The 20,406-nt window shown below is 60.6% G+C and overlaps 16 protein-coding genes across 17 annotated transcripts; 8 read left to right on the top strand and 8 right to left on the bottom strand.

Annotated features, from left to right (window-relative positions):
* Positions 1-107: 107 nt before the first annotated feature.
* SDRG_10258 (hypothetical protein) lies at positions 108-1,232 on the bottom strand. Its single transcript, XM_008616241.1, has 2 exons — positions 526-1,232; positions 108-476 (listed from the first exon to the last, which is right to left on the bottom strand). The coding sequence occupies exons 1-2, from the start codon at positions 1,195-1,197 to the stop codon at positions 294-296; spliced, it is 855 nt and encodes a 284-aa protein (XP_008614463.1). The 5' UTR covers positions 1,198-1,232; the 3' UTR covers positions 108-293.
* Positions 1,233-1,508: 276 nt separating this feature from the next.
* On the top strand, positions 1,509-2,536 carry SDRG_10257 (hypothetical protein). Its single transcript, XM_008616240.1, has one exon. The coding sequence runs from the start codon at positions 1,519-1,521 to the stop codon at positions 2,359-2,361; it is 843 nt and encodes a 280-aa protein (XP_008614462.1). The 5' UTR covers positions 1,509-1,518; the 3' UTR covers positions 2,362-2,536.
* On the bottom strand, positions 2,508-3,782 carry SDRG_10256. 2 transcript variants are annotated; one of them, XM_008616238.1, is made up of 3 exons: positions 3,035-3,782; positions 2,945-2,989; positions 2,508-2,899 (listed from the first exon to the last, which is right to left on the bottom strand). In XM_008616238.1, the coding sequence occupies exons 1-3, from the start codon at positions 3,768-3,770 to the stop codon at positions 2,571-2,573; spliced, it is 1,110 nt and encodes a 369-aa protein (XP_008614460.1). In that variant the 5' UTR covers positions 3,771-3,782; the 3' UTR covers positions 2,508-2,570. The 2 variants fall into 2 exon arrangements, with proteins under 2 accessions (XP_008614460.1, XP_008614461.1); XM_008616239.1 differs by having other exon boundaries at positions 2,571-2,899; positions 3,128-3,782.
* A 404-nt stretch (positions 3,783-4,186) lies between these two features.
* Positions 4,187-5,379, bottom strand: SDRG_10255 (hypothetical protein). Its single transcript, XM_008616237.1, has 4 exons — positions 4,948-5,379; positions 4,645-4,894; positions 4,473-4,601; positions 4,187-4,425 (listed from the first exon to the last, which is right to left on the bottom strand). Exons 1-4 carry the CDS (start codon positions 5,192-5,194, stop codon positions 4,338-4,340), a joined length of 714 nt encoding a protein of 237 aa, XP_008614459.1. The 5' UTR covers positions 5,195-5,379; the 3' UTR covers positions 4,187-4,337.
* Positions 5,380-5,537: 158 nt separating this feature from the next.
* Positions 5,538-6,132, top strand: SDRG_10254 (hypothetical protein). Its single transcript, XM_008616236.1, has 2 exons — positions 5,538-5,729; positions 5,774-6,132. Exons 1-2 carry the CDS (start codon positions 5,673-5,675, stop codon positions 6,092-6,094), a joined length of 378 nt encoding a protein of 125 aa, XP_008614458.1. The 5' UTR covers positions 5,538-5,672; the 3' UTR covers positions 6,095-6,132.
* An 835-nt stretch (positions 6,133-6,967) lies between these two features.
* SDRG_10253 (hypothetical protein) lies at positions 6,968-8,249 on the top strand (the record flags this gene model as incomplete). The annotated part of the gene is made up of 8 exons (XM_008616235.1): positions 6,968-7,196; positions 7,241-7,285; positions 7,338-7,418; positions 7,475-7,513; positions 7,557-7,595; positions 7,765-7,848; positions 7,892-7,942; positions 7,987-8,249. 8 exons carry the CDS (start codon positions 6,968-6,970, stop codon positions 8,247-8,249), a joined length of 831 nt encoding a protein of 276 aa, XP_008614457.1.
* On the bottom strand, positions 8,224-8,657 carry SDRG_10252 (hypothetical protein). The gene is made up of 2 exons (XM_008616234.1): positions 8,506-8,657; positions 8,224-8,456 (listed from the first exon to the last, which is right to left on the bottom strand). The coding sequence occupies exons 1-2, from the start codon at positions 8,617-8,619 to the stop codon at positions 8,292-8,294; spliced, it is 279 nt and encodes a 92-aa protein (XP_008614456.1). The 5' UTR covers positions 8,620-8,657; the 3' UTR covers positions 8,224-8,291.
* On the top strand, positions 8,618-9,368 carry SDRG_10251 (hypothetical protein; the record flags this gene model as incomplete). The annotated part of the gene is made up of 5 exons (XM_008616233.1): positions 8,618-8,779; positions 8,843-8,914; positions 8,980-9,084; positions 9,139-9,199; positions 9,250-9,368. The coding sequence occupies 5 exons, from the start codon at positions 8,618-8,620 to the stop codon at positions 9,366-9,368; spliced, it is 519 nt and encodes a 172-aa protein (XP_008614455.1).
* On the bottom strand, positions 9,204-10,180 carry SDRG_10250 (hypothetical protein). Its single transcript, XM_008616232.1, has 5 exons — positions 9,990-10,180; positions 9,899-9,936; positions 9,596-9,853; positions 9,457-9,551; positions 9,204-9,408 (listed from the first exon to the last, which is right to left on the bottom strand). Exons 1-5 carry the CDS (start codon positions 10,167-10,169, stop codon positions 9,365-9,367), a joined length of 615 nt encoding a protein of 204 aa, XP_008614454.1. The 5' UTR covers positions 10,170-10,180; the 3' UTR covers positions 9,204-9,364.
* Positions 10,181-10,330: 150 nt separating this feature from the next.
* On the top strand, positions 10,331-11,440 carry SDRG_10249 (hypothetical protein; the record flags this gene model as incomplete). Its single annotated transcript, XM_008616231.1, has 3 exons — positions 10,331-10,356; positions 10,454-11,117; positions 11,186-11,440. The coding sequence occupies 3 exons, from the start codon at positions 10,331-10,333 to the stop codon at positions 11,438-11,440; spliced, it is 945 nt and encodes a 314-aa protein (XP_008614453.1).
* SDRG_10248 (hypothetical protein) lies at positions 11,417-12,144 on the bottom strand. The gene is made up of 3 exons (XM_008616230.1): positions 12,085-12,144; positions 11,930-12,035; positions 11,417-11,882 (listed from the first exon to the last, which is right to left on the bottom strand). The coding sequence occupies exons 1-3, from the start codon at positions 12,105-12,107 to the stop codon at positions 11,514-11,516; spliced, it is 498 nt and encodes a 165-aa protein (XP_008614452.1). The 5' UTR covers positions 12,108-12,144; the 3' UTR covers positions 11,417-11,513.
* An 80-nt stretch (positions 12,145-12,224) lies between these two features.
* SDRG_10247 (60S ribosomal protein L11) lies at positions 12,225-13,378 on the top strand. The gene is made up of 3 exons (XM_008616229.1): positions 12,225-12,321; positions 12,407-12,551; positions 12,942-13,378. The coding sequence occupies exons 1-3, from the start codon at positions 12,319-12,321 to the stop codon at positions 13,310-13,312; spliced, it is 519 nt and encodes a 172-aa protein (XP_008614451.1). The 5' UTR covers positions 12,225-12,318; the 3' UTR covers positions 13,313-13,378.
* A 258-nt stretch (positions 13,379-13,636) lies between these two features.
* On the top strand, positions 13,637-16,546 carry SDRG_10246 (hypothetical protein). The gene is made up of 2 exons (XM_008616228.1): positions 13,637-14,458; positions 14,506-16,546. The coding sequence occupies exons 1-2, from the start codon at positions 13,655-13,657 to the stop codon at positions 16,429-16,431; spliced, it is 2,730 nt and encodes a 909-aa protein (XP_008614450.1). The 5' UTR covers positions 13,637-13,654; the 3' UTR covers positions 16,432-16,546.
* SDRG_10245 (hypothetical protein) lies at positions 16,522-17,260 on the bottom strand. Its single transcript, XM_008616227.1, has 2 exons — positions 16,935-17,260; positions 16,522-16,888 (listed from the first exon to the last, which is right to left on the bottom strand). Exons 1-2 carry the CDS (start codon positions 17,221-17,223, stop codon positions 16,584-16,586), a joined length of 594 nt encoding a protein of 197 aa, XP_008614449.1. The 5' UTR covers positions 17,224-17,260; the 3' UTR covers positions 16,522-16,583.
* Positions 17,261-18,054: 794 nt separating this feature from the next.
* On the top strand, positions 18,055-19,838 carry SDRG_10244 (hypothetical protein; the record flags this gene model as incomplete). The annotated part of the gene is made up of 4 exons (XM_008616226.1): positions 18,055-19,335; positions 19,389-19,550; positions 19,594-19,707; positions 19,752-19,838. The coding sequence occupies 4 exons, from the start codon at positions 18,055-18,057 to the stop codon at positions 19,836-19,838; spliced, it is 1,644 nt and encodes a 547-aa protein (XP_008614448.1).
* On the bottom strand, positions 19,836-20,376 carry SDRG_10243 (hypothetical protein). Its single transcript, XM_008616225.1, has one exon. The coding sequence runs from the start codon at positions 20,301-20,303 to the stop codon at positions 19,917-19,919; it is 387 nt and encodes a 128-aa protein (XP_008614447.1). The 5' UTR covers positions 20,304-20,376; the 3' UTR covers positions 19,836-19,916.
* Positions 20,377-20,406: the final 30 nt, after the last annotated feature.

The following is a 20,406-nucleotide window of genomic DNA, read 5'->3' as shown; positions in this document are numbered from 1 at the left end:
GGCGATCGAGACTGCGTGGTCGAATCTGTCGAGCGTCTACCTCAGGACATTGGTTGACTCGATGAACAAGCGCTGTGTCGCGGTTCTCATGAAGCAAGGCTCGGAGATCGATACCAAAGTTGTGTACTAGTAGATACTATGGTTCTTGCGAAGACTAAGATCTTTGTCCTCTTCTCTACCCTTCTTTGCGGCTTAGTATTGTGTGAGGTATCAGGCATGGAGCGAGCTGTAAGACCTGCACAGAAGCCTGCGAGATGCCGATCGAGGATGAATGGCGACGTTAGTGCATTCGGCTAACTGAAGAGATGCTTCTTGTTCTTCTTCCCGCCCTTCTTCTTCTTGACGACGTCGATGGCCCGGTCCTCCCACTTGCCCTTGGAGATCTTGACCGGGCGGTTCCCAATGTACTTGCCGTTCATCTCCCGCATGGCCTTGGCCGCATCGAAGGGGTCGAGGAAGCTCACAAAACCATAGCCCTATTCGCAACACCTTGCATGAGCTATAGCTGCAACGAGATGCACATACCTTGGACTTGTGCGTGAGCTTGTCGCGCACGACTTTGGCCATCGCAAACGAAGCATAAGTCGAGAAGGCCTGCGACAAGAGTTCGTCATTTACCTCGTTCCCGAGGTCGCCGCAAAAGAGACGGTAGTCGTTCTCGGGCCACTCGGCCAACGTCGCGTCCTCCCAGACCTTGCCGGCGGCGACGCGAAGGAACTTCTTGTCCGAGTTGGACTGTGCATTCGCCACGTTGCGCTCCGGACGGTACCGGTACACGCTCTGCTGCTGGCTAAAGATGAGCTGCTCGTGCGACGAGAGCGGCATGCCCGTGTTGTGGTCGATCACCTCCATGTGCATGGCCGACGACGACGGCAGCGACTGCCCGTGCATGATCGAGACGTTCGCGGCCGACGACGATGATGATGCGGCGTCGTGCTGCGACGAGCCATACGACGCCGCAGGCTTGGGCACGAACGCGGTCGGCGCGCGAATGATGACCTGCGGCGCTGGCGCCGGTGCAGGTACCGGCTTGGCCGCCTGCGCCATGATGGCCTTGGCGACCTCCATGGCCTTCTGCCGCTTCCGCGCGACCTCGTCCGGGTCGACCTCGTCGATAGGTCGCTTCTTCGTTGTCTCCTTCTCGATGGATGCGATCTCTTCCTGGAAGAGAGCGAGTTCATCGTCGAGCGAGCTCATCGTCGTCCTGTGTCCCGTGGCCGGAAGCGTTTGGGAATGTATTCTTGCAAAAGTGTTCCTAACCGACAGCAATTTCCGTACCCGCTTTCTTATACGCGTTTATTGCCTTTGGTTGTCTAAACCCACGCCGTTTTTCACAGAACAGGAGGACATTTTACAGTTCGAGGTTGGGTGCTACCAGCCATCGTGGGCAGCAATACATCACCGTCAACCGTGTTTTGTAAACGACATAATCCAAGGAAGCTTGATATCGACCCCGTTAAAAGGGTTTTGCAACCGACATACAAATCCCATATGCCATCACAGTTTCACAAATTCGAGATGCTTCGCCGCCTCCTCATCACTGGCCAGCGCCCTTTCTGCTCGGCCGCCGGCGCCACCGAGTACCTCAACGGCGTCCGGTACCTTCAGAAGAAGGACGACAGTGCGATCAAGCTCGCGGTCGCTGAGTGGACGTCGGCCGCGGCCATGGGCCACACCAAGGCGCAGAGCGCGCTGGGTCATCTCTACCTCACCGGCCATGGCGTCGAGAAGGACCTGAGCCTCGCGGCCAAGTTTCTGCAGCAGGCGGCGGAGGGTGGTCACGCCAACTGCCGCCACCAGATCGGCCGCATGTACTTGCACGGACTGCACGTGCAGGCCAACGAAGCCGTCGCGTTCGAGTGGTGGACCAAGGCCGCCGACCAAGACCACATGGCGGCGCAATTCGACCTCGCGTACATGTATGACAATGGCGTGCATGTCCCGCAGGACAAGGTCAAAGCCTTTGCGCTCTACTCACGCGCGGCCAAGCAAGGCATGCCCGAGGCGCTGCGGATGGTCGGGAAGGCGCATCTGCACGGCCACGGCACGGACGCCAACCCGACTCGTGCCTTCAAGACGTTCCAGAAGGCGGCGGATATGGGCCACGGTCTCTCGCAGTTTGAGCTCGGCGCGTGTTATATGCTCGGGCGCGGCGTCGAGGCCAACGTTGCGAAGGCCGCATCGTGCTTCTTTCTCGCGGCCGAAGCCAACATCCCGGAAGCCCAGCTCTGCATGGCGCAGCTCTACGAACGCGGCGACGGCGTCGAGAAGGACGGGGCAAAAGCTAAAGAATACTACGAGATGGCGGCCACGCACAAGCTCCCCGAGGCAATGGAAAAGCTGGCGTCGTGGACGCACTAAATAATAGCGTCCACACGATTTTGATCGAGACACAACATGTATAGACCCTAACCTCGATGGGCCAGTCAACATCGGCGACTGGATTCCTCGAATATGAACCTTGGCTAAACTAGGGAGCTCCACCTTAACGCGCGGTGCATCCACGCTGAACATCAAAGACTGGGTTGTTTTGTGTGTTACGGTGGTTGGTGCGGGTATCTCGCAAGAGATTACATGGCCGCGTAGTCGCCGCCGCCGCTCTCGGCGTCCTGGTGCGCGTCACCAAAGATTTCTTGTTCGCGGCTCTGGTCCTTCTTCTTCTTCCAGATGAAGAACCCGACAGCACCGGCGCAGGCTGCGCAGCCAATCACAATGCCTGCAATCGCTCCGCCCGAGATGCTCGACGATGACGAGCCCGACGAGTTGTTGGCCGTGCCGGTACCACCATTGTTGTTGTTGGCGCCGTTCGTGTTGGTACCTGTCGTGCCGTCCTTGCCGTTGGTTCCTGTCGTACCGCCGTTCTTGCCGCCGTTGTTGTTGTTGCCACCGTTGTTGGTCCCTGCAGCGCCGCCGTTAGTGCCACCGAGGGCTCCACCGTTCGTACCGGTGCCGCCGTTGGTGCCGCCGTTGTTGTTACCACCGTTGTTGCCTGCAGTGCCGCCGTTAGTGCCACCGTGGGCTCCGCCGTTCGTACCGGTGCCACCGTTGGTGCCGCCGTTGTTGTTGTTGCCACCGTTGTTGCCTGCAGTGCCAGCGTTAGTGCCGCCGTTGGTGCCGCCGTTCGTACCGGTGCCACCGTTGGCGCTTGGCTTGGACGGGGCGGGCGTCGCGGGGACAACTGACGGATGCGACGGCGCCGGCGTCGGTGCCGGCGTCGGTGCCTTCGTCGTTGGCGCAGATGACGGGTGCGACGGTTCGGGGGTCGGGTACGTGCTCGGGGCCGGCGTCGGGTAGCCACTCGGCGCAAGCGTCTTGTAGCCATCGTTCTTCTTGTCGGCCGCGCACTTGGCGATGGGCATGAAGCGGTACTTGGTGCACGTGTTGGTGCGGAGGCATTGCGTTTGAGGCATAAACTTGTGATTGTTGCACGTCGAGCAGTCTTCGCAGCCGTCCTCGGTGCGCGACGACTTGCAGATGCGCGGGCAATGCGCCGCCGGCATGAACCCGCTGCATCGCTTGAGCTTGCGCTTCTTCTTGTCCTCTTCGCTCTCACCAGCTTCCTTGATGACGTGTCCATCGTGGTCTTGGTCCCCGACCTCGCTGTCGTCGTCTTCTTGGATCGTCAGGCGCATGTGACCGCCAATGGACGCATACTGCTGCAAGCTGGCGGCACTCGCAAAGTGCGCGACACCCGAGCCCTTGGCCGCGATCGGGTCGACCACGTGGACGAAGAGAAGCGCGGCGATCGCGCTGACGTAGCTCCAGCGCATGCTCGACCAGAGTAAAGTTCGAAAGTGCAAACTCGCGCCGAGCGCGCGCGGCCGCCGGTTTCGTTGCCTGAAACTTTAGCAGCCAATCAAACGCGGCGAAAAACTTTGGCAGCCAATCACATGCCGCGCAGCCGTTTCGCGACCTTTCCGCCAGCAAGGCGGCGCCGAAACCACCGCGCCTGTCCAGAGAGCGCACCAGCCAACAAAGTAGCTCTGAGCGGCCCAGCCGACCAGATTCTGAGACGACCAGCCAGCACTGGGCAGCCCAGTCCCACCAAACGACCTGCGTGCTAGTTGACCAAGGTCGATCGTCCCTGCCGAGGTTACGGTGCCGGCTAGAGGTCGTAGAAAGGACGGTACCACGGAGAAGGCTGCAAGGACCGAGACTGCAGTGGCCCACCTTTATAGATACAAGTCCTGACGCGACGAAGTACTGGATTGTTGCTAACGTTAGTGGAAGAAAAAAGTGGCGACGGTGGGTGACTACTGTGCACGACTCCACAGCCAGAATCGGCAGGACGCCGGTGCGAGACTTGACGTCCGACGACGCCACCTTCTTGCGCGAGCTTACACAAAGGGAACGCCGCTGACCGTACGCGCCTTGTACGCCGGGTACTGCTCGGGAAAGAAGTCGAGGAGGATCTCTTCCTCGTACCTACGTCCGATCGATCAGTTTCGTGACAAGAGGCCGACTAGACGGACGGAATGCGGTCCTTGAAGAAGCTCCAGGACGCGACCGTGTACGCGACGGTGCAGAGCGGGTTGCAGAGAAAGACTTGGCTGCCGATCGACCAGTAGAACCAGCCAAAGTACGACGGGTGGCGAATGTACCTACGGCCGCATCAGTCTCGCGTGTCGGCACATACGAGCGTACGCGTAGAGACCGTGCGTGATGAGCTCGTGGTCCTTGCGCTTGGCGACCTCAATGCGATGGGAAAAGTTGCTCTTCGCTGTCCACATGGCGCCGACGCGGAAGAATTGGCCCATGACGATGAGGAAGAGGCCGAGCCACATGAAGAGCGAGCGAAACTTGGCGTCCGGGAAGAAGTAGGCCTCGAGCCAGTACTCGACCCAGCTCGTAAAGAGCGCGGCTTGGTACGCGTCGCTGTGGTTGAGGAGGAAAGCTAGACAAGACCGCCATGAGACCACGCTATAAGAACGTAGCGGAGGCACGTACACTCGTAGCTCACAAAGCCGGGCTTGAACGCGGCCGTCGAGATAAACTCGGAAAAGTGGAAAAACGTGAGGCAGACCATGTACACCGCCCACTGCAACGTCGCATTGTGGTACGTCCAGCCCGCGTCCGTCGCCAAGACGACGTAGAAGAGGAGGCAGAGGTGCACGGCCATGACGAAGCCGATGCCAAAGGCGGCGACCGCCACCTTGCCGAGCCCGACGTCCGACGTGAACTGGATCGAGACCATAATTGCGTCCGGCCAGCGACGAGCAAATGCGGAGCGCCTGTAAATGCGGCGTCTCGATTAAGTGCGCTTCGATTCCGTCAACGTCAACCGAACTTGCGCCGCGCCGGTCCCTTCAATTTTTCCACAAGCCGGCAACCGATGGTGAAGCGTCGTGGCCAAGCAACAACAATCATGGCTCGTAGCTGCGCAGCGACAGAGAGAAGAGAGAGATCGTTGGGTTCTGCAGCATGACGGCTCGTGCGTAGACGCCAGAGCGAGTAGAAGCAATGGCTCTGGAATGCACCGAGAAGGGTGCTGTCGACAGCACAAGGCCCGCGCATCGTCTTGCTGCAGGACGCAGGGATGGCATCGGTCTTGGCAACGTCAATATGCACGGGTGCACGATCGCCAAGGTGTTTGCTGTGTGCGCTTGGCTAAACCGCCACGACCTTTCAAGATCGCCCGAACCCCGTGTCTCTTGCCAGAGCGGTTTGGGACGATGAGCTTTCTAATGGCACCGCCGAGCGACGACGAGTGCAAAGAAGACGACAGCGAGGTGCGTGGGCTCACCAACTGGGAGTTGCTCACGCCGCATGCTAGCTCTACTACTGGGATTCGTCCGAGGACGCGCGCCTGACGACCAAGGCGTGGCACTGGACGTACTGGTCGGGCAAGAAGGTTTACGAAGGCATGGAGTTTGGCGGTGAAGTCATCGCTACGTTCCTCGGCCTCACGCGCTCCAAGTACGACTGGATCCTCGAGTCGAGAGAGCGCGACGAGCAGGAGAAGGCGCTTCGGCAGCTCGAAGCACGCCAGCGCAAGAAGCTCCGGCTGCAAGCGCTCCTCGAGGACGAGAAGCGAAAACTTGCCGCCTTGGAGTACGGTGAGCTCCAAACCGAGACGAGCAGTATTTTGCTCTAGTCTAGTATCAACTTGAATCTATGTGCTGGTTCCACGCACGTCGGTGGCCTATCTTCCTGCGCGAGGAGCGTCGTGCACCTCGTACAGCCTTTCTATAACCGACGCCCGAAAGGTCGTGGATCTTCCCACAGGTTCCTAGGTTCTTATTCAGACGAGGTGCATATCCATGCGCTCGGTGGCGTCAAGCATGCTGGTAGCGTGCACAGCTCTATCTCTGGTGCGGACAGAGAGCACGGGCACGCTGGTCGCAGATCACGCTCCTCTCGCCGCGCTTGCTGGGTTGTATGACGCCGGTCGGTCACTGCAGGTTGTACCCGTCGACGACTGCCATGACGCAAGCCACAACCAGCGCCGTCGCACAAAAGTCTGGGCGTACTACCATGACACACCCTTCGTCGCCGACGAGGAAAGCGCGACGGCCGACGACGACGCACAGCACGCGACCGTCGGCACCGTCGACCAAGTGCCCGCACTCTCGCTGCGATCGATGGCGACGATTGCTAGCATTGGTGTCGTCGGCCTCGTCCTCTGGAAGTTACGACACCCTGTCTTTGACCACGCGGAGCTGCGCCAGCTTCTCGCGACGAGCTCAACCCGGTCTCTTCTCTAGCGCTTCAGCATCCTCCGTGTATTAATCGCTATGCATACAGTGGGTGGTGTCATCACGTTCTCGTTGGATTAAGCAGCGAGTGGGACCCAGTTGAGTGGGACCTGTGCCATCCCGTCGTAAGATGCACAGAGGAGGACGCTCCTCTTCTTCAACCATGGGCCCGTCCTCAGCTTGCATTTCCCCGAAACCGCAAGGACGCAGGGTACGATAGAAGGATACTATCATGCACTGCGTGCACGACAGACATTGATTTCGTCGACCAAATGCTGCGGCTTCTCCTTGGCGCGCTCCTCCTCTGCAGCGCGGTGGCGCACGAGCGGCGCCTCGTCGGCTTCATGCCCAAGGCGCACTGCCCTGGCACATGTCCGACTGTACACTACGAACGTCGCCAAGACTGCTCGCGCTGCCGCGTGCATCAGTTCATGCCGAGCACAGCCGCGCCGCTGCGAAGAAAAGCGTCGTTCATGCCCCGCTGGTCGACCCTCGAGATGGGTACGCTCGTCGCCTATAGCAACAGACACCTCGATCTCGCATAGAAACTGCGGATGCCGGGCTAGAACCTGCGACGCCGCCCAGTACTGGTATGCAGCTCAGGACCATGAGGACGCTCAAACGCATGGTGCTACATCGTAGCTGCACCCGCCACACAAGCCAGCCGCACGTCGTCCGCAGGAGCGACACCGGCCAGCACCGCGACGCATCCCAACGAAGATGGTACGCGCAATGCGCTGTGGAGAGGCACTTGCTCAGCGCGATGCGTGCTTGTGTAGGCGTCGCCCGACCTGCTACTCCGGTCATGCAGACGCCGTGTACGCACTCTGTGTTTGTGGGAATCTTCTCATCTCTGATTAGCTCCGTCAACAAAAGTACCGAGCGCAGCGTCGACCAGCGGTAGGTGCCAAGCGAGTGCACAGTCACTCCAACGGGTAGCGATGTTGGTTATAGCACCAAGCCCACAAATATCCCCGTCCACTCCACGCCCAGTAGAAGACACTGCAGAGAGCCCACCTCGTACGTCTCCAACGGCTTGGAGACCGCATGCAAGCAGCACCACCCGTAGACGTCTCGGGCTCATCGTCCGACGGACGCGACCCGGCATCTGCCAGCCACCATGGCAGTCATAGCAGCAGCAACTCGGCCTCTGGTACCTTGCCGACGCCGCGCTAGTATCTAAAGGCGTGGAGTAGAGGTGCGAAGACCGGGGTCCGATAGGGTCGACCACGTGATTGTTGTGCCACGTACCTCCATGGTCGATCACACGGGCGCTGACACGTCCTCCTAGATCCATCCAGCAGCCTGCGACCCGAACACGCCGACGACCGAGCAGCCGCCTCACCCACACCGATGGCATCTAGTGCAACAAGACCAGAGGCTTTTTTGTCCAGCGGGTCGATAGCAGCGATCGTTGCCGGCGGCCTCATCCTCGTGCTGCTTCTCGGCGTCTGCGTCTGGATGCGCAGCCACGACAGCGATGCGAGTGGCGCGTACGTGCGCTCGATACCCGCCGACAGTGACGAGAGCGAAGGCGACTACGTCGCCATGTAGTCGAAGCGTCGAGTCGAAGCTAGTTGTAGGAAATCACGCTATTTAAACGCCCGGGGGCCGGATCTTCGGGTCGCCCTTCATCCAAATGTCGGTGACTTCGTCGCTCATCTTCTTGCCTTCTGAGGCGTCGCTCGACGGCAGAAGCAACTCCTTGAACATGGCGCGGTTCTTCTTGGCCCGGTCGACGTCCGACTTGTACTTCTTCTCCTACGGCCGCATGAGCATGGTAGAACGAGGCGAAGACGACGCGACGTACGAGCATCTCGCGCTGCGCGTCTTCGTCGAGCGGCTTGAAGACGGTCATGGCGATGACGGTCGGGACTGTGAAGAGGAAGCCCCAGTGCACGAGCATCTTGTAGATCTTGACCATGCTCGCCGTCCTTTCCCGACGCCAATTGAAGTTTCGCGCGATGCCATTGGCTAAAAAGACGAGCATAAATTTGCCACCAAGCATGCTGGCCCGAGGACTGCGACGGGCGACGAGCGTCCGCGCCATGAGCACGACGAGAACGCTTGTGGACATTACGCAGGTAGACGCTCCCCGCGCCATCGGATCAAGCGACGCAGCGTGGGATGATTCGCATGCCACGTAGGCGCCGCGAAACGCGTCGTGGTCCATCCACGAGTTGCAGCGCCATGACGCCGACGTCTTGACGTCTGCCTCGGTATGCAATGGCACCTATACCGTTCATGGCGCAGGTTTCATGCATCTACCTCGTCATGTACGTAGCTGCTCAACCTGGCCGAGCTGTGCCACTTGCACATTCCGGACGACAAGTTGCCGACGCTCCTCAAGGAAGTCGAAGACATCATCCAATGCACCAAGACGATCCAAGTACTACTCGCAATGCATTCTCGTGAGCGTCGTGTCATGGCTTGGCGCTTGTAGGAGATCACGCTCGACGACAGCATTGACGACTTTTACACCCGCAGCGAGGCCTTGAGCAACCGTACTGGGCAAGCGACGCGTCCTGTTTTCTTATGTTTCTTATGTCTATAGAGTCGGCGCCGCTCCGGCCCGACGCGGCTCTCGAAGGCAACTGCCCGGACGACGTACTCGCCAACGCGTCCGTCAAGCACGGCTACTACTTCCAAGTGCCCAAGGTGCTCGAGGATTAGAAGCGAAAGACACCGGCTTCGGCCAAAAACTCTTCGAGATCTAATGCACCTTGATGAGTACGCAGCTTGGCAGAGCGAGTAGAAGTACCTTCGACGCGCGTGTCGAGGCCCTTGAGCTTGCTCAGCGTCAGCATCTGCGTCGCGAGGTTGCCGTCCTTGTAGCAAAAGAGCGTCGGGAGGTTCCTAGTTTGCCCGGTGACCATCAGCAAGTGCGACGAGTCGCGTACCGCGCGGGCCAGTTTTCAATGCACACTTGGGACTGGATGCTCACAAACTTGACGTCACGGTGCTTGGCAGCGACCGCGCGAAGCAGCTGGTCCATGAGCTTGCAGCCCTCGACGCTCGCCTCAAAGAGGTAGGCGACGACCCAGCAGTTCTTGCTCGCGTCCGTGACTTCGCGCGTCCACTCGTCCTTGGAGATGGGCTGCACGTCGCCAAAGAGGTTGCGGGCCGCCATCGCCTTCATCTCGGCAATGCGCTTTTCGCTACAAGCACACATGTAGGCGAGTGGGAACGAGTCGGCGTCGTACCGAATACGCGCAAGGGCTTGGTCCTCGTCGTAGTCGTCCTACGTAGAGCGATCACATGAGCCGTGCTTGCTGCGACGCATGGGCGTCGTACGTCCATCTCATCGAGCTCGTCCATCGTGGCGTTCTCGCGCGGGTCCTCGTCATCCTCGCTCTCAACCTCTTCCTCAACAGGCGCCTTCGTCTTGGGGGCGATGATGCCACGCTTGATGAGGATGTCCTCCCACTCGGTCGTCTCGCCCGTCCCGACGTAAGTCTTTGTGCCACGGTCCATCTTGCTGGTGTCGAAAATGAAAATGACTGTCACCCACACTAATTCGGGATCATCCGGATGGAGCTACCGAGCTTTTACGGTTTGTCGCGCCCCGTCCCCGCTCTGAGCCGCCAGCGCATTTCCTCGTTGCTGCACCTTGCCGTTTGGTACGCCAAGCAACCATGCTCCATAGCTTCACGTATGAGAGGCAAGATAGTCCTCGCCGTCCCTTGCTGCCCGCCATGTAAAGCCGAGCTTGTGTCACTCCATAACACTATTACATTTCATATCTTGTCGAGATATAGTGTCATGACGCTACCCCGTGGCGTTGCCAATTCCACGGCCGCCATGGGCAAGAAGGCCAAAGCAACGACCATTTCGCGCTGGCGCATGCGCCCGGCGTACGCTGTCGCTGGTCTCGTGCTCATGGCGCTGCTTGGTCTATGGCAGGCGCAGGTCGATGAGGCGAGCCATGGCTTTCGCGTCCCGTCGCCGCAGTTCCAGCTGCCGAGCGATCGTCGCGTGCACGTCCTCGGTTCGTACCCGCACGATCCCAGCGCGTTCACACAGGGCTTGCTCGTCGAGTCACCGGGTATCCTCATCGAGTCGACGGGTCTCTACGACAAGTCGTCGGTGCGGCGCGTGAATGCCACCTCGGGCGACGTGCTGCTGCACGCGTCGCCGTTCCCGTCCGATGCGTTTGGCGAAGGCATTGCGCTCAACAGCGCCAATGACACGTACATTGCGCTCACGTGGCAGTCGCGCATGCTGTACGTCCTCGACAAGACGGACTTTCGCGTGGTCGCGGCCAAGCCGTTTGGCTCGACGCGCAACGAAGGCTGGGGCATCACGGCCATGGAGAGCAGCTCTCTTGTCGTCTCGGATGGCTCCCACGTGCTGCATTTCTGGGACGCCCACACGCTGATCGAGACGCGGCAGGTCGTCGTGCGCACCGCCAACGGCCACCCGGTAGGCATCCTCCATGGTCGCCTTGATGCGACTTCATGGGGCTCCTGATGGTCATGATGATGCGCTAGGTGCGCCATTTGAACGAGCTCGAGTACGCCCGCGGCCACATCTACGCCAACGTGTGGTACTCGAACGCGATTCTCAAGATCGATCCAGCTACGGGCGTCGTCGTCGCAAGCTATGATCTCTCGACGCTGTGCACCAACGCGCACCGCGACGCGGTCCTCAACGGCATTGCCTACGATGACGCGCACGACGTGTTCTTTATCACGGGCAAGCTCTGGGACACCATGTACCTCGTGCAGTTTGACGAGTCGAATTAGACAAAGGAATTGAAATATACACATGCAAAAGTATCATAATTCTACGGGTTAGCGGCTAGATAAACGAACGGCCCTAGGCAGCGACCTTCTTCGACTTCTTCTTCTTGACGGGCTCGGCGTCGACGACGACGGGCTCCGCGGTCGCCGTCTTCTTCTTCTTCTTGGCCGGCTCGGTGGCGGATGTAGCCACGACCGTCGTCTTGGTCGGAATCTCGATCGTTTCAACCAAAGAGAAGCTCCGCGCGAACGGCTTCCCGGGTACAAACGTCTTGCTGTTGATCGCGTCGGGCACGATGTTGACCAACTGCTGGCACAAGCTCAGGTCCTGGCTCTTCAGCGCATACGACTTGGTCGAACCGTTGACCGTCACGGGCACGTGCAGCGACCCGTTCTTCTCCTTGGGCAGCTTCATGTTGAGGCCATGCAGCGCCGACGCATCCATCTAGTGTCATTGTGAGCCATCGCGTCGACTCGGGTAGCATCTCGTACGTCCTTGGGCACACGGAAGAGCCAGAGCTCGCGGTCGCCGTCGAGGGCGGCCTTGGTGATGGCGCCGCCCGTCGCGACCTCAAAGCCCGGCGGCAGGACAAACTCCCTACATACATGCATGAGCCATCGTCGTCGTCGCCTCCATCCCGCCATACTCGTCCGATTCGTAGTCCGACATGTACTCTGTTGGATATCCACTGAAGCGGTGCGGATTGATTTCAAGAGGATTTTCAAAAAGCCTCTCAGATCTGATGTTGATTCTGATTGGCCAAAAAGATGAAAAAAGCCAATTTGACTGGTCCTGGGCAAACTATGGTTGCGAGCCAACCAAAGTTGGCGGCTCGGCCTTCCTTCAGGTCAATTGCGAAATTATCCCCAGTGTTATCAAGATGGTACGCTCCATGCGCGCTGCCGGCGCGTCGTCGCCGGCGCCTGGCCGTTCCCGCCCCGAGGGCTTTGGCTCATGCGATGCTGTAGAGCAAGGACAGCCAGAACGTGATGAAGGAAATCAAGGTCGAGAAGTTGGTCATCAACTGCTGCGTCGGCGAGTCGGGTGATAAGCTCACCCGCGCTGCCCGCGTGCTCGAGCAGCTCACGGGCCAGAAGCCCGTGTACTCGAAGGGTATGTAGATCTCCTCGTAAACCTAGCTGGTTACGACGAGTGGGGGACCACAGTGCCCTAACCGGCCCGGTCCCCGGCCACGACTATGGCAACGTGCAGATCGTCCTCGCAAGAGGCATCTCGCAAGGTCTGCGGATAGCGTGTGCTCTGTGAATGATGGCCTTTCCGGGTGACCGCGCGCTCATGAGGTGCACTCCATGCCTTCGGATTGGCAGTGGCCTCGCGCGGTTGCATCCCCGATTGCGCTCGAAACCATGACACTCGCCACACAAGATGATCCTCGCGGTGTTGGCCTTCATGGCCCGATCTGGGCGGCGCGATAGTCTGGCACACTCGCGTGTCCAGGCGATCAACCCGACCCATGATGCTCATCGTCTCTCTGTTCTATAGCCCGCTACACGGTCCGCACGTTCGGTATCCGCCGTAACGAAAAGATCTCGTGCCACGTGACCGTCCGCGGCGAGAAGGCCCTCGAGATCCTCGACCGTGGCCTCAAGGTCAAGGAGTACGAGCTCAAGAAGCGCAACTTCTCGGACACCGGTAACTTCGGCTTCGGTATCGACGAGCACATCGACTTGGGTATCAAGTACGATCCCTCGACGGGTATCTACGGTATGGACTTCTTCGTTGTCCTTACCCGCCCGGGCATGCGCGTCGCTCGCCGCAAGCTCCGCCAGACGCGTGTCGGTGCCCCCCACCGCCTCCGCAAGCAGGACGCCATGAACTGGTTCACCCAGAAGTACGAGGGCCTCATCATGTAAATCGTGACGCGTCCCTAGTCTCTTTACTAAACCTTGTCCTAAACACTTGAGGAGTTCGTCTGTGTCTTGCGTACTAGAAGTCTATACACCTGTAGACCCGTCGCATCCCATAGTTAATTGCCCGAGGAATTGGGCGATCGGCCACTGCATGTGCCATGCGTCAGCGCGTCATGGACTCTTGGCCGCAGCTTTCGGCGCTGCGGGCCAGTCGGGCTATGACCGGAAGCGCGGGAACGTATTTTAATGGAATTCGAATACAAATGCAAGTATATATTTTATTTTAATACGCACCCGCCGGTTGCGGTTCATTTTTCCATACTTAGCAGCAGCCGCAGCAGCAGCATGCGCGTCCGGAGCATCTTGACGATCTCGATGCATGCGTCCGGCGTCGGGGACCTCGGCGTGCTCCCGGGCTCGATCGCCGTCACCTGCGGCGAGGATGGCTACGTCCGCTTCACGGACCTCACGACGCTCAAGGAGCTCAAGGCCATGATCCTCGACTCGGACGATGGCACGATCCCGTCGGTCGCGGTGAGCGGCAGCGATATGTTTGTCGCCACGTCCGACAACTACGTGCTCAACCGGTACAGCGTCAGCGCTGGCGCCAAGCCCAAGTTTGAAGGCTGCTTCCTCCGCTGCACCGAGGACATCAAGCACGTCGACTGCTCTACAAGCTACGTCGGCGTCGTGAGCGAGGACACGCAGAGCCGGATCGTGTCCCGCGCCAACATGGAGCGCCTCCTCCTCCTCGACGGGCACAAGGAAGTCGCGAAAAGCATTGCGATGGACCCGATGGAGACGTATGTGGCGACGTCGGGCGCCGACAGCACGGTGCAGATCTTTGACATTGCGCACATTGACGACGACACGGTCGAGGTTTCTGCGCTCAAGAGCCTTCCGCTCCAGTACCAGAATGGCATGAAGGACGACGACGTGCTCTGCCGCATCGCCTGGGCGCCAATCGACGGGCGCCTTCTCGCCGTGCCGCTGCGCACCAACACGCTCGGCCTCTACGCACGCGACTCGTGGGCACTGGTCCACAAGCTTGTGTTTCCGAGCACCGATGGGATCGTGGCCGCCGACATCAACGTCGTGGGCTTCTCGCCCAACGGCCGCTACGTCGCCGCCGCCTCGATGGCCCGCCAGGTACGCCAGTCGATCCATCGTCTTGATATCTCAGCGTGCTCGCGTAGGTATTTGTCTGGTCGGTGGCGACGCAGGAGTGCATTGCCGTCTACGAAGTCGAGGACGCGGTCATGGCCCTCTCGTGGCTGGCCGATGCCAACGGGATCGCACTCCTCTTGGCTTCTGGCAACGTCGGGTACGCCGAGAACGTTGCGCCCGACGCATGCGATACCGCAGCTGCCCCTTCTCTGGCTCTGACGACCGTACCTACTGTCGTGGTGCCCGAGGTGCCTGCGCCCATCGTGCCGCCTGCACCCACGGTGCTGCCAACGCTCGAGAGCGCTTCCGAAGACGAAGACCCAGACATGCAGGTGAACGCGATCAAAGCGAGCTTTGGCTTTGGCCAAGACATGACCATTCTGCCGGCGGTCGCGGCGCCCCTCGAGTCGTCGGCGCCGCCATCGCCACGTGGCGCTTTGCCGTCGCACGTCTCGCCCTTGGTGTTCGCCAAGCCGTTGGCGCCGCCATTTCAAAGCGGTAGCATTCTCAGCGGGCCCGTGACGCTCCTCGCGTGGTCGCCGCTCGGCGAGATCGAGCGACTGCCCTCGACCGACGACCACTTGATTCAAGTGAGTTTTGCCGACAAGAACCGTCGCGGGTTTAGGTTTACCGACTCGTACGGCTTTCTCCTGGCGGCCTTTGATACCCACGGCGCGTTCTTTGCGTCGCCAAAGACCGACGACGACCACAGCGTCCTCTTCTACCGCCGCTTCGAGTCGTGGGCCGCCAACGCCTCGTGGCACGCGCAGCTCCCGCTCGACGAAGACGCGCTCTGCGTCGCGACCGCCGACCACTTTTGCGCGGTCGCCACGTCGCTCAACATCTTGCGGCTGTACACGACGGCCGGCATTCCGTACGGGTCCTTCTCCCTCCGCGCCCGCGTGCTCACGATGGCGGCGTCCGGCCCGTACTTGGCCGTCGTCACCCAGGTGGCCCGCGAAGCCTGCCTCCATGTCGATGTGTACAAGCTCCCGTTTCAACGGCATGCGCCCCGCGTCGCCGTCGTCGCCTCAAGCCCGCTCCCGCTCTCGCCGCAAACCGACCTGCGCTGGCTTGGCTTTAACGACGCCCACATGCTCTTTGCGGTCGACAGCCTCGGCGTGCTGCACGTGCTTAGCCACGGCATGGGCGACCAGTGGACGCCGCTCGGGTCGCCGGGCCCGCACGTCTTTGCGCTCGGGTTCCTCCGCGATACGCTGCTGTACATTCCGCTACCCGAAGACATGGAGGCGCCCCGCCTCGCACGCAAGAACCGGCCAGTGCCATCGACCTTCGTGCTGGGCAGTGTGCCCGAGCGCCTCGACAAGACCATGAGGCTATACCCGTACCACAAGGTCGAACACCTGGCTTGGCTTGGCAGTCCCGACCTCGTGACGGAGCAAGCGTCGATGGACAAGCAGCTCCTCGTGATGGTCAAGGACGCGTGTGCGAGTGACATGCCGGCGCGGGCCCTCGATCTCGCTAAGTGCTTCATGCTCGAGAAGAGCCATACGATCGCGCAGACGATCGCGACGCACTTTGGCATGCGGCAGCTTGGCGCGCAGCTGGAGGCGCTCTACGAAGCCTTTGTCGAGGCGCCGCGTCTCGAGACGGAGACGCATACGTATTCGATGCCGAGCTATGCGCGGCCGACGTCGCCACCCCGGCGACAGCGCAACTTTATGCCACCGCTCAAGCAACTCGTGACCGACCAAGCCGACGAGCCGCAGCGCAATGAAGACGAGCAAGTGGACGACGTCTCGGCAGACGAGCGACGCGCTACGTTGCAGGAGGCGCCGCACACGCCACCGCGCGCGCCAGCACCGATGCGCACGAACCCGTTCTTCAAGGGCAGCCAGGACGGGAAGCGGAAGGCGGCGCCAGGGTCCCTCGATACACTCAAGTCGCCACCGCCCAAGAAGAAGGCGATCGGGTCGCTCTTTGCGCGCAAGTAGTCGACGACGCTCATCTCTCTTCTCGCTTCCTTGTACGAAGCTAATAATGCTTGCTCTACCCCGTCTGCGGAGCATGCAGGACAAAGAAGATGTGCGGAGGAACGTCCATGAGAGTGGTTACGCAAAGGTAGAGACGACAACGACATAGCAGCTTACGCCGAGGCCGACGCCTTGCAAAAGGCGAGGGCCTTGTCGACGCTCTCTTGAGGGCTCACTTGGGGCTGCATGTCGGCGATGACACCGCCCTTGGCGACAACGACGTGCGACCGCTGCACCTTCTTCTTGCCGTCCTTGGAGCTGCCAAACTGCTGGATGAGCGCGTGGGCCTTGTCGCTCAGGAGCGTGTACGGCAGCTTCTGGCCCTTCTGCCACGTTGTGAGCGGCGTCGGGTTGTCCTGCGCGAGGGCAAAGACGTTGTAGCCGGCGGCCTTGAACGCGTCGTGGTGGTCACGGAACCCTACGACGTCGCTTAGCTCCCACATGTCGCAGTCGAGACGGCGTACCGCACGCCTGCTTGGTGCAACCCGGCGTGTTGGCCTTCGGGAACATGAAGAAGACCGCGCCCATCTCCTTGGTGAGCTCGAGGACTGAGACCGGCTCGTCCTTCTCGTTCTTGAGCTCGACGTCGACAATGGTGTCGCCGACCTTGAGCGACGGGACCTTGGGCGACGAGCTGCCCTTCTTGGGGTCGGCCTTCTTGGCGGGCGCGGCCTTGCGGGCCTTCTTGGCGGGCGCGGCCACGACGTCGGGCTCGGTGTTGGCGAGGCGCTTGCTGCGGCGGGTCTCGGTCATCGTGTTTTGGGGCGGGCAAGCCTTTCTGGCAAATCACGTGATTTGAGTATACCATACAAATCCCAAGAGCGTCCGCCTGATAAAAACCCCTCACATTGCATTTTCGGGACCTCTGACAACGCATCTATTGCACATCACGAACGAATCTTTAACATCGCATGCGCTTCTGCTCCGTCCTGTGATGAATGAATGGCGTCTCAAAGAAGAGGCTGCTGCCTACTGCTCGCCGTGTCGACCGGACCCCGTTGTCGATGCTCTCGCACCTCACTGCAGGCCACACTGCGTCGTGTGCTCGCCTTTGTATTACCCGCACCAACGATGACAAATCGCCGCTGCCCCAAGCGACGCCAGCAGCCAAGGCGAATCGCTGCATCCGCCTGGGCTATGGACTGCATTCAGCATCCTGGTGGCTGCTGTGATAGCCGCAATGGCAGCGGACACCTTGCGCCTTGCACATGACATGCCCGTTGCCATCGTCTGTAGCGGGCCATGCCAGGCACAAGCTAGTACTAGTATCGCTTTGGCCTTCTGTCAACGCCAGTGTGCTGCCATCGCCTGGGCCTCGTGCGCGCTTCTTCTGGGTGCGTAGCATGCTGCAGCACAGCACTCGACCTACGCCGCACGCCGACTTGCGGCCTTGCCGCGTCGTCTCGTGCTGCGCCGAGGCGCCGTTGCCGCGGGAAAGGCGCCATAAAATAAAATTACAAAAAAGAACGCTGTCGGAGAGTGTATTTTTATTCCAAATAAAAATGATGGGCGCATTTAGCCGGGCAAAGGCGTGTCCAATCAGGAGTCGAGACCATTCGATTCGATTCTTGGCCGGAGCGCAGCATGGGTCGACTGGTCTGCCCGACGTGCCAATGCACCGAGATCGACGTGTACGACGCGAGCGGCGAGGCCGTCTGCGTGAGCTGCGGTACCGTCGTCGAGGAGAACACGATCGTCTCGAGCGTCGAGTTCTCCGAGTCGGGCGGTGCGCACTCGGTCATGGGCCAGTTCGTCTCGGGCTCCGCCTCCAAGCCGAGCACCAACATTGGTACCGGCGGCAAGCACTACGACAGCGAAAGCCGCGCGACGACGCTCGCAAACGGCCGGCGCCGCATCAAGCAAGTCGCCGGCATGCTCCGGCTCGGCGACCACTACGTCGAGTCGGCGGACCGTCTCTTTGGCCTCGCGGTGCAGCGCAACTTTACGCACGGCCGCCGCTGGCAGGCGATCGTCACCGCGTGCCTCTACGTTGTCTGCCGGCGCGAAAAGTCGCCGCATCTCCTCATCGACTTTAGCGACAAGCTGCAAATCTCGGTCTTCCAGCTCGGCGCTGTCTTTCTCAAGTTTTGCCGGCTCCTCCAGCTCAGCATCCCGCTCATTGACCCGAGTCTGTACATCCACCGCTTTGCGTCGCAGCTCAACCTCGGCACGCAAATGCATGTGATTGCGATCACGGCGCTGCGCCTCGTCTCGGCCATGAAGCGCGACTGGATGGAAACTGGCCGGCGACCGTCTGGCATCTGCGGCGCCGCGCTTCTCATCGCTGCGCGGTCCCACAACGTCAAGTGCACCATGACCGACGTCGCGGGGGTCGTGAGCATCGGCGAAGTCACGTTGCGGAAGCGCCTCGCCGAGTTTGCCGTGACTCCGACCGCGCAGCTCACGTTTGACCAAATGGGCAAAGTGGAAATCAAGCTGCTCGAGTGCGACCCGCCCGCCTTTACGCGCAACCGCGAGAAGGAGACGATGGAGTCGCTCCTCCTTGAGATGGCGCCCAGCAAGGGCCTCCTCGAAGGCAAGGCGCTCACGTCGCTGATCGACTCGACATGGCGCGAGACGGCCGACTCAACGGGCCAAGGGCTCCTCGAAGACGAAGACTTTGGCTTTGACGATGCCAACAGCACGCTCCTGCAGCACGCGCAGAAGCAGTCGGCGGAGCTCCTCCTCACGTCGGTCCGCGACCGCTCGAAGCGCTGGCTCGTGCAGCAAAAGAAGACGCGGTCGCTCTTTGAGACACTTGAGGCGGAGCTCGGCGCAAGCATCGCCGCCGACGAGCGCGTGGCTGAGCTCGAAGGCAGCGCCGTCGAATCACCACCGACGACATCCTCGACGGCAGCCCCCGAGGTGGCACCGAGTTCTGGCGCGAGCGACGAACGACTCATGCGGTTTGGCTCTAGGAGAGCAGCTTGGTGCGAAGTGCAAGCGCCCCGGACCCGGACGAGTCGGGTCTCTCAGAGATTGACGACGACGAGATCGATGCACTCATCCTCACGGAGAAGGAGTCGGCGGCGAAGCGCAAGATTTGGGAAACGATGCATTCCGAGTACCTCGAGAAGAAGGTACGAAGGAATGTGCTGTGGCCAATGTCATGACGCTGCGTAGGCGGCCAAGGCGGCGCGGTTAGCGGAAGCACCGGCGGTCAAACGGAAGCGCCCGAAGAAGGTCAAGGCCGACGACGACGTCCCGGCGCCCGACACTGGCGCCCACGCTATTTATGTACGTCGACCGTCGTACCGCGCGTGCTCATGCGGTCGACGTAGAAACTGCAGGTGAAGCAGCGCGCCAAGTCCAAGAACATCAACTACGACGTGCTCGCCGAGCTCTTTGGCGACCAAGACGAGGCGTAGACAACAGATTGTGCATTCTTCTTGCGGTTAGCGCCACATACAAGCCTCGTTGTTCCTTGTATACTCGGTAGCCGTGTTTTACTTTTGTGCCCAGACCGGCACCTTCCACGTGTTGCTGTGGTACGGCGACTCGCCGACCTTCCAGCCCGGCACGTTCTTCATGCGCTCCTTCTCCTGGTCCAAGTAGTGCGCTTCGATGTGGAGGTACTCGGCGTCTTCCTCGGCCTGCAAGAACGGCAGCATGGCCACGCGGCGCTCGCGCTGCTCCTTGCGCATCGCACGGATCTCCTGGTTGGTCTGGCCCACGACGTAGAAGCCAAAGGTCACGATGGCCGCGCAGCCGGCGAACATGGCCCAGCCAGGCGGGCCGCGGGTCACGGGCACGGCGCGGGCAAAGTTGGGCGCCTTGAAGCCGCCCGCCGGGGGCATGTCCTGGACCGCTCGGCCGAAGTTCGGGGTCGCCATCTCGTCTTGGGCCGCTCGAAAATATATGGAGCAGACGCCCCAGCGGTAGCGTCCGATAAAGTGCGCCACCGAGATGCAGCGTTTGTATGCAGGCGCACTTGAC

Source organism: Saprolegnia diclina (genome assembly GCF_000281045.1).
Source record: "Saprolegnia diclina VS20 unplaced genomic scaffold supercont1.34, whole genome shotgun sequence".
In the NCBI taxonomy this organism is placed as follows: Eukaryota; Oomycota; class Saprolegniomycetes; order Saprolegniales; family Saprolegniaceae; genus Saprolegnia; species Saprolegnia diclina.
The sequence above is the reverse complement of the archived record's forward strand: the minus strand, read 5'-3'. Positions and strand labels throughout refer to the sequence as shown.

Coding starts and splice junctions, on each gene's coding strand:
- SDRG_10250 (XM_008616232.1), bottom strand. CDS start 10,169: ATGGACCGTGGCACAAAGACTTACGTCGGGACGGGCGAGACGACCGAG. Junction 9,552..9,595: donor ATTGAAAACTGGCCCGCGCG/GTACGCGACTCG, acceptor CGGGCAAACTAG/GAACCTCCCGACGCTCTTTT. Junction 9,409..9,456: donor CCTCGACACGCGCGTCGAAG/GTACTTCTACTC, acceptor AAGGTGCATTAG/ATCTCGAAGAGTTTTTGGCC.
- SDRG_10258 (XM_008616241.1), bottom strand. CDS start 1,197: ATGAGCTCGCTCGACGATGAACTCGCTCTCTTCCAGGAAGAGATCGCA. Junction 477..525: donor AGCTCACGCACAAGTCCAAG/GTATGTGCATCT, acceptor TGTTGCGAATAG/GGCTATGGTTTTGTGAGCTT.
- SDRG_10257 (XM_008616240.1), top strand. CDS start 1,519: ATGCTTCGCCGCCTCCTCATCACTGGCCAGCGCCCTTTCTGCTCGGCC.
- SDRG_10247 (XM_008616229.1), top strand. Junction 12,552..12,941: donor GAAGCCCGTGTACTCGAAGG/GTATGTAGATCT, acceptor TCTGTTCTATAG/CCCGCTACACGGTCCGCACG.
- SDRG_10255 (XM_008616237.1), bottom strand. CDS start 5,194: ATGGTCTCGATCCAGTTCACGTCGGACGTCGGGCTCGGCAAGGTGGCG. Junction 4,895..4,947: donor CGGCTTTGTGAGCTACGAGT/GTACGTGCCTCC, acceptor GGTCTTGTCTAG/CTTTCCTCCTCAACCACAGC. Junction 4,426..4,472: donor TTCTTCAAGGACCGCATTCC/GTCCGTCTAGTC, acceptor GATCGGACGTAG/GTACGAGGAAGAGATCCTCC.
- SDRG_10254 (XM_008616236.1), top strand. CDS start 5,673: ATGAGCTTTCTAATGGCACCGCCGAGCGACGACGAGTGCAAAGAAGAC. Junction 5,730..5,773: donor GCAAAGAAGACGACAGCGAG/GTGCGTGGGCTC, acceptor GCCGCATGCTAG/CTCTACTACTGGGATTCGTC.
- SDRG_10252 (XM_008616234.1), bottom strand. CDS start 8,619: ATGGTCAAGATCTACAAGATGCTCGTGCACTGGGGCTTCCTCTTCACA. Junction 8,457..8,505: donor ACGCGCAGCGCGAGATGCTC/GTACGTCGCGTC, acceptor ATGCGGCCGTAG/GAGAAGAAGTACAAGTCGGA.
- SDRG_10246 (XM_008616228.1), top strand. CDS start 13,655: ATGCGCGTCCGGAGCATCTTGACGATCTCGATGCATGCGTCCGGCGTC. Junction 14,459..14,505: donor CCGCCTCGATGGCCCGCCAG/GTACGCCAGTCG, acceptor GTGCTCGCGTAG/GTATTTGTCTGGTCGGTGGC.
- SDRG_10243 (XM_008616225.1), bottom strand. CDS start 20,303: ATGGCGACCCCGAACTTCGGCCGAGCGGTCCAGGACATGCCCCCGGCG.
- SDRG_10248 (XM_008616230.1), bottom strand. CDS start 12,107: ATGTCGGACTACGAATCGGACGA. Junction 12,036..12,084: donor TCGGACTACGAATCGGACGA/GTATGGCGGGAT, acceptor GCATGTATGTAG/GGAGTTTGTCCTGCCGCCGG. Junction 11,883..11,929: donor TCTTCCGTGTGCCCAAGGAC/GTACGAGATGCT, acceptor CAATGACACTAG/ATGGATGCGTCGGCGCTGCA.
- SDRG_10256 (XM_008616238.1), bottom strand. CDS start 3,770: ATGCGCTGGAGCTACGTCAGCGCGATCGCCGCGCTTCTCTTCGTCCAC. Junction 2,990..3,034: donor CGGCACCAACGGTGGCACCG/GTACGAACGGCG, acceptor GCGGCACTGCAG/GCAACAACGGTGGTAACAAC. Junction 2,900..2,944: donor CGGCACCAACGGCGGCACCG/GTACGAACGGTG, acceptor GCGGCGCTGCAG/GGACCAACAACGGTGGCAAC.
- SDRG_10245 (XM_008616227.1), bottom strand. CDS start 17,223: ATGACCGAGACCCGCCGCAGCAAGCGCCTCGCCAACACCGAGCCCGAC. Junction 16,889..16,934: donor TTGCACCAAGCAGGCGTGCG/GTACGCCGTCTC, acceptor GCGACGTCGTAG/GGTTCCGTGACCACCACGAC.